The sequence below is a fragment of the Mya arenaria genome, chromosome 12, assembly GCF_026914265.1.
Source record: "Mya arenaria isolate MELC-2E11 chromosome 12, ASM2691426v1".
NCBI lineage: Eukaryota > Metazoa > Mollusca > Bivalvia > Myida > Myidae > Mya > Mya arenaria.
Window position 1 is genome coordinate 56,756,265 of NC_069133.1, and position 15,557 is coordinate 56,771,821.

Consider the following 15,557-nt stretch of genomic DNA (forward strand, 5'->3'; position numbering starts at 1 on the left):
ATCAATGCCACACATGCCGTCATATAATATTTATATAATACAAACAAACACTCACATGACGTCAGAGGGTAACCGTGTTGCAGAGGGTGATAGTGCGGTAATAGCCGAACATATTCCGCGATGTTGTTTCTTTATGTTCAATAGAAGTGAGGTATACTAACCGAACATATTGCCGCGATGTTGTTTCTTTATGTTCAATAGGAGTGAGGTATACTAGCCGAACATATTGCCGCGATGTTGTTTCTATATGTTCAATAGAAGTGAGGTATACTAGCCGAACATATTGCCTCGGCGTTTTATCTATATGTTCAATAGAAGTGAGGTATAATAGCCGAACATATTGCCACGGCGTTTTATCTTTATGTTCAATAGAAGTGAGGTATACTAGACGAACATATTGCCACGGCGTTTTATCTATATGTTCAATAGAAGTGAGGTATAAAAGCCGAACATATTGCCTCGGCGTTTTATCTATATGTTCAATAGAAGTGAGGTATACTAGCCGAACATATTGCCTCGGCGTTTTATCTATATGTTCAATAGAAGTGAGGTATAATAGACGAACATATTGCCTCGGCGTTTTATCTATATGTTCAATAGAAGTGAGGTATAATAGACGAACATATTGCCTTGGCGTTTTATTTATATGTTCAATAGAAGTGAGGTATAATAGCCGAACATATTGCCTCGGCGTTTTATCTATTTGTTCAATAGAAGTGAGGTATAATAGCCGAACATATTGCCTCGGCGTTTTATCTTTATGTTCAATAGAAGTGAGGTATACTAGCCGAACATATTGCCACGGCGTTTTATCTTTATGTTCAATAGAAGTGAGGTATACTAGACGAACATATTGCCTCGGCGTTTTATCTATATGTTCAATAGAAGTGAGGTATAATAGCCGAACATATTGCCTCGGCGTTTTATCTATATGTTCAATAGAAGTGAGGTATAATAGCCGAACATATTGCCTCGGCGTTTTATCTATATGTTCAATAGAAGTGAGGTATACTAGCCGAACATATTGCCTCGGCGTTTTATCTATATGTTCAATAGAAGTGAGGTATACTAGACGAACATATTGCCTCGGCGTTTTATCTATATGTTCAATAGAAGTGAGGTATAATAGCCGAACATATTGCCACGGCGTTTTATCTTTATGTTCAATAGAAGTGAGGTATACTAGACGAACATATTGCCTCGGCGTTTTATTTATATGTTCAATAGAAGTGAGGTATAATAGCCGAACATATTGCCACGGCGTTTTATCTTATGTTCAATAGAAGTGAGGTATACTAGACGAACATATTGCCACGGCGTTTTATCTTTATGTTCAATAGAAGTGAGGTATACTAGACGAACATATTGCCTCGGCGTTTTATCTATATGTTCAATAGAAGTGAGGTTTAAAAGCCGAACATATTGCCTCGGCGTTTTATCTATATGTTCAATAGAAGTGAGGTATAATAGCCGAACATATTGCCTCGGCGTTTTATCTATATGTTCAATAGAAGTGAGGTATAATAGCCGAACATATTGCCACGGCGTTTTATCTATATGTTCAATAGAAGTGAGGTATAATAGCCGAACATATTGCCACGGCGTTTTATCTTTATGTTCAATAGAAGTGAGGTATAATAGCCGAACATATTGCCTCGGCGTTTTATCTTATGTTCAATAGAAGTGAGGTATACTAGACGAACATATTGCCACGGCGTTTTATCTTTATGTTCAATAGAAGTGAGGTATACTAGACGAACATATTGCCTCGGCGTTTTATCTATATGTTCAATAGAAGTGAGGTATAAAAGCCGAACATATTGCCTCGGCGTTTTATCTATATGTTCAATAGAAGTGAGGTATAATAGCCGAACATATTGCCTCGGCGTTTTATCTATATGTTCAATAGAAGTGAGGTATAATAGACGAACATATTGCCACGGCGTTTTATCTTTATGTTCAATAGAAGTGAGGTATAATAGCCGAACATATTGCCTCGGCGTTTTATCTATATGTTCAATAGAAGTGAGGTATAATTAAAAGTATTTTTGATGAAACAAATTGAAATCTGTAGAATTGCGTTTGGAACATACTGGTACTGTTACAACTGATAACGAGTTAAATTAGAAAATAATTAAGTCCAGGAAATGAAGGTTCTGAAAATAACTTATTTATTTCCAAATTATTTCCACACATTCTGGCTTGTTTGACATCACTTAAGTTCAGACAAATATTGAATTCTATACTGAAACATTCGCGAAAAGGACGCGATGCTAACAAATTATTACAGGAAAATAAGCAATGGAAAACAGTAAGTTACCTTTATGATAGTATTGTCAATATTTGTATACGCTTTGTATTAGAAAATCCTGCTTTAAACAATTTGAAAGCTCTTCCGTTTCGGCGCGCAGACAATGGAACATGTATGGAGTTGCACTTAACTGTAATGGAATGGTAAACAGACCACGTGGAGTACTCAAGTGGCTGCCGAGTTTACCTGGCACATTAAGATCAATCTGAAATACATTCAGATTCTATAGTCTTTATAATTCATTTATCATTACGCGGCGACTTGTCGTGGATGCCAATATGATTACTTAAGTCTTAAAACATCTTAGCAATGTGAAACATCGGATGTGTTGCCTTTAACAACGTTAAGACGTCAATTAGCCAAAACGCATAATTGGACGCACCAGAACAATTCGTTCGAGTAAGTATCATTACAAACGTTTATTTCAGTAAGCACGTTTCTAATAAGCCTTTAACACATTAGAGAAATAAACTATAAAATGTATGTTTACGTAATCCTCTCAAGCAAACTATCACAGCGTCAGAGCTATAATTTGCATCTGTAATACTGTTAAATTTTGTTCATTTTTAATATAAATATTGTAAATGTACATTATTTTTGAATCAACTAATAATTAAAATTAACCGTTTGAGGAATTTTATTTTCAGATTATGGAGTTTCGAGAGGCGTTCATGATATATGTGATGTTAAAAACCATACAAGCAGGTATGAAATACATACGTTCATACATATACATGTATATTATATTTTTGACATCGTCTGCGAAAATGATTTCGGTTGAAGTATTTATATTATTTCATCAAAAACAAAACAAAATAAAACAAGCAATCAAACAATATTAGCAAAAAATGAACAGTGTGTAAACAAATGAATAGTATATAGTTTAAAAATAAATAAATCAAAAACAACATTGACTGCCTGCTAATGAGACGACATTTTTCGCTGACATGTACATTCTGATCGTTCCTCTGCAAGAACCATTTTCGCAGACATTTTACTTTGAAGTATACATTACGTGCAATTTTCTTGAGAACGTACTTAGTAAATTGTGGCCAAAACTTAGTAAGTTGTGGCCACAACTTAATAACTTGTTGCCACGTCTTAGTTTAGCCAATCAAAACAGCCGTTTAATCTTTGTCGCTTTATCGTTATAACACAGTAAGCATCCCTGATACTAAAACGCTATTTGTACTAGCGTTGTGCCGATGATCGATTATAATCGACAATTGATCGGAAAGGCCGCCGTCGGCGACAATCGATAGTAAAATTTGAGCAATCGGTTATGGAAACAAGGGACGTAACCGCTACCGACTTATTTTCTTTTTCTGGTTAATGCTAGCTTATGTTGAAATGTGCAGGTGTTACTATGTTAAGTTATCTATTCATATTATTATCCAGTCAGTAAGTCACTACAGTACCTTATTACAAATTTTGTTTGTAATTTTCACTACTTAGGCCACTACTTTTATATAAATTGGTTTACAAAACCGGCGGGTCTAATTTTCCGAAAAGTACAAAAAAAATAAAAAATGAATTTCATTTTTTTTTTTCAAAATTATTTTCCCGACCGTATTGATTTTGGTGCGAAACGAAAGAAAAACAAACAGATAAGAGTACGAATGCAGTAGATCTGGACTGGTTTGTTGTTCCGTAGCCGTATTCGCCAATTTTTAGTGATAGCATGTGAGCCAGTCAACTGTTATGACAGCGCCGTTGGCAATGGCGGAATTGCCGATAGCAGTCATTCTTTGTATGAAATTATTAATTAAATATGCAGGTGTTGTTAAAATAACAATAGCAACAAACATTGGCAAATTTAACAGCCGACACAAACAATAACTGTCACGTGATTGTTGTTTTTCCCCGCCAATTTAGGTCATGAAAATATTGTTGTTTATAGATAAAAAAGTGTCAGCGGGTGCCATCGAATTAGTAGACACAAATATCTGTACATTATGTGTGAGAAAAACATTTTATAACATGTTATGGTTAAATATCAAAGAACAGCGCACTAAGTGTGAGTGGTGAAATCGAAAGTAAAATTTCTTAGTTGACACCAGTGACCTAGTTTCACAAGTTCGGTCGGTGGTGTTTATGGATTTTAAATCACAGAATGGTCGAAATACTTGTCATTGAGTCAATGTAAAGCTTGTGTTTTTTCTATATTACTTGTTTATTCATGTTTGGGTTAATAGTAGAGTAAAAACAATAAAAGGGTTGAACACAGGTGTCAATGACATTTACTAATGCCGGGAGTTGTGTGTGAAACATTTAGATAATACAACACAGAAAACTATTTTTAATAAGTCCATTTCAATTTGTAATGAACTTGCTATTTCACTATATATGAGATTTGTTGTTGTAACCAAGGAATACTCTTTAAAATAAAAAATAAACAAGCATGAAGTATCGATGCCCTGTGAACGCATGTAAACACAAAATGGCGGAGTTGGGAGAAGATGAAAATTTCCGATACATTCTTATGGATTTCTCAGTTTACTTACATTGGTACATAAAGTTTAGTCACATGCTAGATTTATTATTTTGCTTTGTGATTTTTATGTACTGATGTGGTAATTTGCTGCAAGATTTCAATTTGAAATTTTTGTTTCAGAAAACTGAGAAAACTAAATTCTTACATGGTAAGAAGTCAGCGGTAAAATCACTTTTAAACCACAACACAAGTTGAGAACCAATCCAACAAACCAATATGACAAAAAATAATTATATAATGATTAAATCGATTAATAATCGATCATTGGTCGGTTGCATACACTGATTATCGATATTATTTTTTGTGTCCGATTCCCAGCACTAATTTGTACCCAGCAAAAGTGAATAATATGGACAAAAACAGGGAAAGTCTTATATCAGATTACTTTCAGGAAGGCCTTTCTTATGCTTGTATTGTAACCGTTTTGAGGAAAAGTCATATACATCCACTCAAACAAGTTTACGCCCTTTGCATAATGTACTAAGATCGTTAATGTTGAGACGAAAATAGTACACTGAGGCTTGTTTTGTTTGTGACTTTGTTGACAAGCGTGATCGAGCATTCTGGACGTAATCATGGTTACAGAATTATGCGACAACGGTGCTTGGCGAATGGATTGACCGAAACCAAGACTCGCCACCATGACAGTGCTCCATCTTCTTTCTTTATCCTATTGCTTCCATCAGGATTAAATAAGGCCGTGTTTTTACAGGCGAAATATAGAGGGTATCCATAGCATGGTACTATCATCGGTAAAGGCCATAAAAAGACAAAGATGACGAAGCTGTTTTTATTGGCTGTTTTGATTGGTTAAGTTGTGACCACAAGTTACTAAGTGGAGGCCACGAATTCATAAGTTGTTGCCTCAAGTTTCTAAGCTGTGGCCACAATTTACTAAGTTGTACTATGTTATGGCCACAATTCACTAAACTGTCGCCACAAGCAACTTAGATTTACAAAGTTGTTACAACAATATAGATAAAGTATTTCGGAAGTCACCTCTGTGCCACCGTAGTTTTAGTACCAGTGGTGCTAACTGTGTTTTACAATAAAGCGGGAAAGACGAAACGAGTGTTTTGATCGAATAAACTAAGTCGTGGCCACAAGTAATTAAGTTGTGGCAACGATTAAATAAGTTTTAGCCTAAAGTTACTAAATTGTGACCTAAGATAAGACTTAAAGTTACTAAGTTGTGGCCACAAGTTACTTAGTTGTGACCACATTATAGAAAAGTGTTGCGGATGTCACCTCTGTGCCACCGTAATACGTTTATCACGTATATATATATATATATATATATATATATATATATATATATATATATAATTTATTTTAGATATTCCACAAATATAAGACATATGTAGTTTAATCGATTACATAATTGATTTCAGTCCTGTTCAATTACCTTTATTTCCACCAAGTACTGATAATTGTTAATCACAAAAAGAAATACACGGAATAAAATAAAATAAAACAAACAACATGAAAACACATATATGCACGCACGCACGCACGCACGCACGCACGCACGCACGCACACACACACACATATATATATATATACATTATAAACTAGAAATATCAAGTAGAAAATACACAATATATCAAACATAATATATGAAACAGTTTATACCCGATAGATCAATCATTATACACACGATATATACAACTTCATATACACGATATATACAACTTTATATACACGATATATACAACTTTATATACACGATATAAACAACTTTATACACACGATATATACAACTTTATATACACGATATATACAACTTTATATACACGATATATACAACTTTATATACACGATATATACAACTTTATACACACGATATATACAACTCTATATACACGATATATACAACTTTATATGCACGATATATACAACTTTATACACACGATATATACAACTTTATACACACGATATATACAACTTTATATGCACGATATATACAACTTTATATACACGATATATACAACTTCATATACACGATATATACAACTTTATATACACGATATATACAACTTTATATACACGATATAAACAACTTTATACACACGATATATACAACTTTATATACACGATATATACAACTTTATATGCACGATATATACAACTTTATATACACGATATATACAACTTTATATACACGATATATACAACTTTATATACACGATATATACAACTTTATACACACGATATATACAACTCTATATACACGATATATACAACTTTATATACACGATATATACAACTTTATATACACGATATATACAACTTTATATACACGATATATACAACTTTATACACACGATATATACAACTTTATATACACGATATATACAACTTTATACACACGATATATACAACTTTATACACACGATATATACAACTTTATACACACGATATATACAACTTTATATGCACGATATATACAACTTTATATACACGATATATACAACTTTATATGCACGATATAAACAACTTTATACACACGATATATACAACTCTATACACACGATATATACAACTTTATATACACGATATATACAACTTTATACACACGATATATACAACTTTATATACACGATATATACAACTTTATACACACGATATATACAACTTTATATACACGATATATACAACTTTATACACACGATATATACAACTTTATATACACGATATATACAACTTTATACACACGATATATACAACTTTATACACACGATATATACAACTTTATATACACGATATATACAACTTTATATGCACGATATATACAACTTTATATACACGATATATACAACTTTATATGCACGATATATACAACTTTATACACACGATATATACAACTTTATATGCACGATATATACAACTTTATATACACGATATATACAACTTTATATGCACGATATAAACAACTTTATATACACGATATATACAACTTTATATGCACGATAGATACAACTTTATACACACGATATATACAACTTTATATACACGATATATACAACTTTATACACACGATATATACAACTTTATATGCACGATATATACAACTTTATATACACGATATATACAACTTTATATACACGATATATACAACTTTATACACGCGATATATACAACTTTATACACGCGATATATACAACTTTATATGCAAGATTTATCAAACATTAAATAGAAAATACATCAATCTCTACAATGTCAAGGCAATTTGTTCTTTACTGCATGTTATGCTTGCATATAGTTACAATTCTCTATACAAGTATACTGCATTCACTATCTGATATTAAGTCGTATCTATTATATAGTGCAAGTATGACCCGACATAATTATATATATTTGTATTTTGTCGTATTCTTGGTACCAATGATAGTATTTCTCTAGGATAGCAAACAGCAAAAAGGGATTGCGTCAATTCGACGTTACGGCAGTGCCAGAATTTGAAATGTCGTACGTAAATCCGTCAAAAGGACGTTCCAGCTGGGATCAATATCTGACGTGACGTACATAACGTCAGCTATAGGTGCCATTTTACGTACGTGAACTCGTCAAAACGACTTTACATCAGTAGGTACCAATGCCTGACGTTACGTGCTTGATTCTGTCAAAACGACCTAACAGCGGTAGGTACAAATATCTGACGTAACGTGCTTGATTCTGTCAAAACGAGCTAACAACGGTAGGTACACATATCTGACGTTACGTGCGTAAATTCGTCAAAACGACCTAACAACGGTAGGTACACATATATGACGTTACGTGCGTGAATGCGTCAAAACGACCTAACAGTAACAGCGGTAGGTACACATATCTGACGTTACGTACTTGTTTCTTTAAAAACGACCTAACGGCGGTAGGAACACATATCTGACGTTACGTACTACTCATATCTGACGTAACGTAATTGATTCTCTCAAAACGACCTAACAGCGGTAGGTACACATATCTGACGTAACGTGCGTGATTGTGTCAAAACGACCTAACAGCGGTAGGTATACATATCCGACGTTACGTGCGTGTATGGATCAAAACGACGTTAAAACAGAAGGTGCCACTATCTGATGTTCCATCTGTCTAGTTTCATCAATATTTCAAAATAAGAATCATATTTTATCATTTAATGTTTTGTTGTTATGCTATTACTGGATTCTGGTCTTATTCAATCTTAACGTCATCATAATCATTCTATTTAGTTTACTGTTTGCTTATTATCAGCCCAGGTGGGTGGAGTATGTGACACAAATGTCGACTGTTACGTGGCCAACTCCTCGTGCCAGAGACTCTTCACAAACTGTCTGCACGGGGAGTGTGTGTGTGCAGCCGACCACGTGCACGATGGAGGAGTCTGCAGTATGTTGGTTTTTAATATTTTTATGATTTTTTAATTGCACAACATTAATTAATGCAATATATAAACATAATATGTTTAACACAAACATGATGTAATATTATGAAATGCTGGGAATAAAACTATTGACATTTGCTCATGAAAAATAAAAATGTGAACGTTCCAATGGTTTGGACACAAACTTTTTTAACAACTGATCCAAGTATAACTTTTAAGAAAACTACAAAAAGGGAATAGAAAACAGCAAATAGAAAAAAGTGAGAAAATTCTAGTGAGTGTTATTAAGGCATGTTTTATCATTTAACGTCATTTTTGTTCGTTGACTTTTAACTTTAACTCATTTTCGAGTTTGAATCTTTTCATCGTAAAAACTTTGTTAGTTTTAAAATCTGCAAAGTTGGAGTTATATTTCTGAGCTTGCCGAATATGAGGTATTTTGATAGCACACTATAGTTGGTAAAGTAATTAGACGTTTAAAATAAGATGTTTTGTAGACGAACTAAACCTTAAGTTCTAAGGTTAAGACATGAAAGTACATCGAAAAAAAGGAGTAGGTTATTCAATTTGTACGATTCTACATTCTCAGAGGAGGGGCTTGTTCCATCGTCTCTATATATGTAAAACAGAAGTGACATAGGTTGGAGTTTGTGATTGCACTGATACAAGTATTTGTTTGTCGGTATTATTCTTAAGATACAATTTCACCAGTCTTTCATGTTAACAATTTCACCAGTCTTTCATGTTATCTCACACTAATTTGTGAGAACAATGTTAAATGGATTTAAATTTGTATATTTTAGGTGCAGACCATTTCACTTTGCTATTGTTAGACAAATATAAAAGATCCTTAGGTATAAGACAATACGGTTATAAGTTTTGTTTAGCAAAACCTGCAAAAATTCCATACGACATTCCGGATTTATTCGCATTACTAATAACCCTTTTATTGTATGCATTACATAAATTATAAGTCACATGATTTCAGAATTATATATGTAATTTTCTTGACGCACTAGTTTGATCTTTGAATAAATCGTAATACTACTTGTTATGTCGTGACTCCAGTAGAGTTGAATACGGCCGTATTGAACGGACTACCGTACTTCTAACCGTATCTAATCACGGTTACAGAATCACTTGTGTCGTTTAATGCCACATGTGACAACTCAACTGTTTGCGCAAACACGACCACATGTCAGGAGGGGCGGTGCGCGTGTGACGAGGGTCTGACCTACCACCCTGTTCTACATTCCTGTGTCCCCGGCAATAAGAACCTTATTGGAGAGGAATGCGGCTCAGACATTGACTGCTACGCAGGAATAGCAGTTTTTTTGCACTATGGTAAGTGGCTCAGGGGGCGTATCAAATAACCAACTTAGATCGTACTAAAGTTTAAGAGTAGAATCTGAGTGTTTTGATTGGACTGTAAGAATAAATAGCCACTCAACTGAATTGAATCAGTGAGACACATCTAAGGATAAGACTAATAACTCTAATAAATACTGCCCAGTGATCTTGGACCATATTATTTAGTACGGAATATTTGCCAATAAGATCCAGCACGTTAAAGCATCCTCACCGCCATGTTTTTACTTCACCAGGTGGCGTGATGTGCTCGCCCAGACAACACGAACGTTCTCAAAAAATATGCAGTTGCTTTAGACATACAGACGGATACGGATGTCGATATCGTAAGGATAACTTTTATCGGCAATGTATACACCTCAACATAATTTTAGGACTATATTTTGTTATTGGCATATCTTATATTGTGACAAAGACAATCAAACACATTTCAGTATTTTTATTTATGAGAAAGTTTATGGTTATAGTCATAGAATGATATTGGATACAGAAATGAAACATTATCAGCGTAACAATGCGAAACATTCAATTAAAGTGATACTCGTTTTTATAATCAATATAACAAACATATATTTTGAATGATAAACCTTCAACTACTTACTAAATAATGCATTTCTGGAAACTACTAATTAATGATAACAATATTGTCACCGCAGAAATATTAAATGACTGGTAGGGTTAAACTATCGCCTCATAAGGCAGAAATACCGTGCTTCCTGCATCTATCTTTCAAATTAAACACGGTATTTCTCATTTAAACCATTGTTTATTCATCGTTTTCGTTAAATTAAAACAATTGTATTACCTGTGGTACTGCTCATTTGGGAGTAAGAGTCTTTAAGGAATGAATTACGTGATGGATGTAATTATAGGGAAATGAACGCAGTTGGGCTAGATAAAGTGTGTGGCGTCCAAAGGACTGCACAGAAACTTTAAACAATCCAACTGCAATAATGGTGTAAATATAAGCAATGAATTATGTGATTGATGTAATTATGCGGATATGAACGCCGTTGGGCTGATTAAAGTGTGTGGAGTCCAAAGATTTTGGTTCGTTGATTGATACTTGGATTCGAGAAAGTGATTTTTGAAAACAGAATACAGCTTGCCCTGTGCCAGGTGGCGCTAGCACTGTTGAGGCGCTGGCACTGTTGCACCTGTCAGTGTTGAAGCGAAGCCCTTTACAACAAACGACAACAGAGAGAGCAACATGACTCAATGTATGACGCTGGCAGATTACTAACGAACATTAAATGCTGTTTGGTTTCATTCTGGAATCGTTAATGTCTAAAACCAGTTTCAATGTATAAACTGTCACCTGTTCATATAATTTCTATCCATGAAACGGACTAGTTCGTGATTCTATACTCCTTGAGTTTTACTCGTAAAATATCTTATACAAATATGCATAGACTCAAGATTATTCTATTCACCCACAGCCTCTCTCTACGAACCATGTGATGCAAAAACGAATCCCTGTAGAAGTCAATTTCGAATGGACGATTATATGACCAACTCTGGTCAAGTTCATGAAACATGTCAGCAAGGCCGCTGTGAATGTCCACCAAACTCGACAAAGAGATACAAAGTGATCGACCACCGCTCCTTCACATTTTGTCAATGTAAGGCAGAAGTTTAACATGTTTGGTCTTCTACTTTGTTTTCTTCTTTTTCGTTTTCTCCTTCTTCTTCTTCTTCTTCTTCTTCTTCTTCTTCTTCTTCTTCTTCTTCTTCTTCGTTTTCTTCTTCTTCTTCTTCTTCTTCTTCTTCTTCTTCTTCTTCTTCTTATTTTTTTCTTTCTTCTTCTTCTTCTTCTTCTTCTTTTTTCCCTTCTTCTTCTTCTTCTTCTTCTTCTTCTTCTTCTTCTTCTTCTTCTTCTTCCTCTTCTTCTTCTTCTTCTTCTTCTTCTTCTTCTTCTTCTTCTTCTTCTTCTTCTTCTTCTTCTGTTGTGTTTTAAGTTCTTGTTCTTCCTGTGTTTTTCTTCTTTTTCTTTTTCTTTTCTTCTTGTCCTTCCTCTTCTTCTTGTTTTAGTTCTTGTTCTTCCTGTTCATTTCTTGTTCTTGTTTTTCTCGTTCTTGTTCTTGTTCTTCTTTTACTACTAATATACAAATAATTATTGTGAAACCAATTCAATTCTACCATTTTTGTAGATAAAAAGTTCAAAAACCTACTTGGTGATGGAGAATTGTGTTACGAGTCGATGAAATGCCGTTCTAACATCTGCGCACAGTGCCCGGGGAAAACCTTCAGTATCTGCACCAGAGGTGAGATACACGCTTTTTAGTGTTTTGTTTAACAGTTCAAGCATGTAATTCGATAAATCATTGCTTATATCAGGAGGTTCTCGCTAAGCATTTAGATTTTGCACGAGTTAACATTATCGGATGGCGTCCACGTTACTAGCTTTGTCGCAGAACACTAAATCAAGAATTATTTTGACAGGGCCTTGAAAAAGATAAGTACGACATTGATCACAAATACCATTCATTATCGTTTGCCAAAAGTAGTCGGTGGTTTTACATTTACTATTGGGCCTTGGGGATATAAGTGGAATCAAAGAATACTTTTGAAAGTCATGACACAGATGAAACAGAGCATATCTCTGTACAGCATAGTTGTATACGTAATTATACGAATGGAATCAACAGTATTTGAGCGTTATAGAAAACTCGACATTTTATTTTAATTTCAGTCCCTGGCGACACGTCCACCGCGTCCAGACGGGAACTGTATCCGTACTCAACAACGATCGTTCTAGTTTCAGCATTGTCAGTTTTGTATTAGCAATGTAATGCTGTATTGTTTCATTCATAAAAGAACAGTAACATAGAACACAAAATCAAACAACCAAAAATCAGAAACATGGAACAACAACATAAAACTCCACACACAACACAACTAGGGGTGTTTATTTAGGATTGTTAGGTACCGCCTTGGAACGGAGTCAAGTGTTGAATACTCACAAGAATGTCATATATTTTGATTCATACATGACTTATATTCTCAACCATTCGAATGGATCGTTCACGTTAAGGAACGGTTATGTTCACCACTACCAACAGTGAGAAAAGAAAGGCAAACTTTAAGCTGTACCATTTCAACATCAATGTATTCAGTTAGACCCCAATTTTTTAAACCGATTTAGTAGACTTTGCTAGGTTGCTACTACTAATTATGCAGTAGTTGAACCTGCAAGTTTGTTCATTGTTCATGTTTTAAAGCTTAGCGGCAATATCGAAAACATATTGAAAAATGTCACTTTTGCCCACGTATATTCAGTACATAATAAATCATAGCTTTAAATAGATGTTAATGGATAAGGCGGGGGGGGGGGGGGGGGGGGGGTGAGAGCTTAATTTACGTTCTAACTATAGCCCTTAACTACATATATATATTTGCGCACATAATAAATGACCATGCTATATAAACTGCTATAACCGCGCAAACAAGAGTATGCAAATACCGACACTGCTCTCAAGGTAAATGTGTTTGAGCATCGTATCCTATCGATATTACTCTTTAAGAGGGTACATGTGCTGCGGGTCGAAGTAGAACTGTTTATGTTAAGTAGACTATAAGATATATCAAGTATTTTGGTTTAGTTTAGTTAACGATATAGCCGAGGTTGACCTCATGCTAAATGTAGAAGAGGCATTCTTTGTGTTATGTAACTGGAGATAAATATAATCATTAAAAGAGGTAATATATCTAATTTCGCAATGTTACAGACTCATATTACTCTTATAAGACCCACTGCATACGCGCAAGCATGGGAGATGCCTTTGAAGATTATTTAGTAGGTAGTGTTTGTGTGTGTTTAGAGTTGGAGAGCACAACATGGTGGCTTTCATTCATAAATTCATATAATGTCGTAATTATTGATGCATAATTTTGGAGTTTTTTGAAGGTCAAGGCAAGCTAAAAGGTATCAGAAATGTCGCAATGAAGGCATTGACATCAACTCCACCACTTCAGAACGGATATGAAATCACTTTTTTATGTGTGATAAATAGGTGTTCAATTATTACCTATCGTATGACCAACTCGGCATAGTTAATGAAAATTGTCAGAAATGCCAATGTGAATGCCCATCATACTCATCTGATACATTAATAAAATGATCGGCCGTCATTCCTTCACTTTTTAACCATTGTAAGGCTTAATATTTACGTTTTTGTTCAGTCACTATCTGATATTTTAGAATGACATATACATAAAACATTGATACTGACCTTGTTTCTGTAGTTTTTCACATAAGTATTGAAACATATATGATTTGCATTGCCACCAAAATCACTGTTCTACTTCTCAAACATGTCATTGTTCAATATCCATTCACGTCTAAGAATCTACTTATTAACAAACAAAAAGTTTTACAATGTCATCATCATTATGCAGTACAGTTTTCTTTATTTGATTTCGTAAAACCCACATTTTCTAATCCAGATGTTTATAACATTGCCTATAAAGTAATTTTGGCAAACTCTTTTGCATCGTACTCATTTTTGATTTATAGTTGCAATATGTTTTCCCTTTTTACGATATTCTTTAAGTAAATACGTTATTCATATGATCGGTTTCATTTAAACGATGAAATCTACAGGGACTAGCCCAATAGTCGAAACCTCAAATATAAGCCCTATTTAAAGGCACAAGGGTAGGGCCAAACGACACTGAACGAGCGACACAAACGTACAAGCACTACACCCTCACGTATAAAGACCGCCAACAGACCACATCGATATAGCGTTATCGTTAAATGAAAAGGAATATCACATTGGGGCGGTCAATGGAAAATGATTTCACTGGAGCATGGTTTTTGTGGATGTTTCATTTAGCTAATATAACCTCACAGCCTTCATTTCGAATAAGAACTTGATATTATTACGTCGCGTATAAGGTAACGCAATTGGGTGTATTCAATAAGTATTGTACGTTTCGAGTATGCGACTACATCACGCCTCCAACTTAAATGACGCAACGCCATTGGTCCAGAACTGGTCACATGATGATCCCATAT

The 15,557-nt window shown here is 34.3% G+C and overlaps 1 protein-coding gene across 1 annotated transcript; it reads left to right on the forward strand.

The window, feature by feature from the left end:
* Positions 1-8,401: 8,401 nt before the first annotated feature.
* Positions 8,402-11,751, forward strand: LOC128210823 (uncharacterized). The gene is made up of 4 exons (XM_052915177.1): positions 8,402-8,447; positions 9,040-9,174; positions 10,304-10,513; positions 11,657-11,751. Exons 1-4 carry the CDS (start codon positions 8,402-8,404, stop codon positions 11,749-11,751), a joined length of 486 nt encoding a protein of 161 aa, XP_052771137.1.
* The last annotated feature ends 3,806 nt before the right edge of the window (positions 11,752-15,557 follow it).

Coding starts and splice junctions, on each gene's coding strand:
- LOC128210823 (XM_052915177.1), top strand. CDS start 8,402: ATGCCTGACGTTACGTGCTTGATTCTGTCAAAACGACCTAACAGCG. Junction 8,448..9,039: donor GTCAAAACGACCTAACAGCG/GTAGGTACAAAT, acceptor GCTTATTATCAG/CCCAGGTGGGTGGAGTATGT. Junction 9,175..10,303: donor GCACGATGGAGGAGTCTGCA/GTATGTTGGTTT, acceptor TCACGGTTACAG/AATCACTTGTGTCGTTTAAT.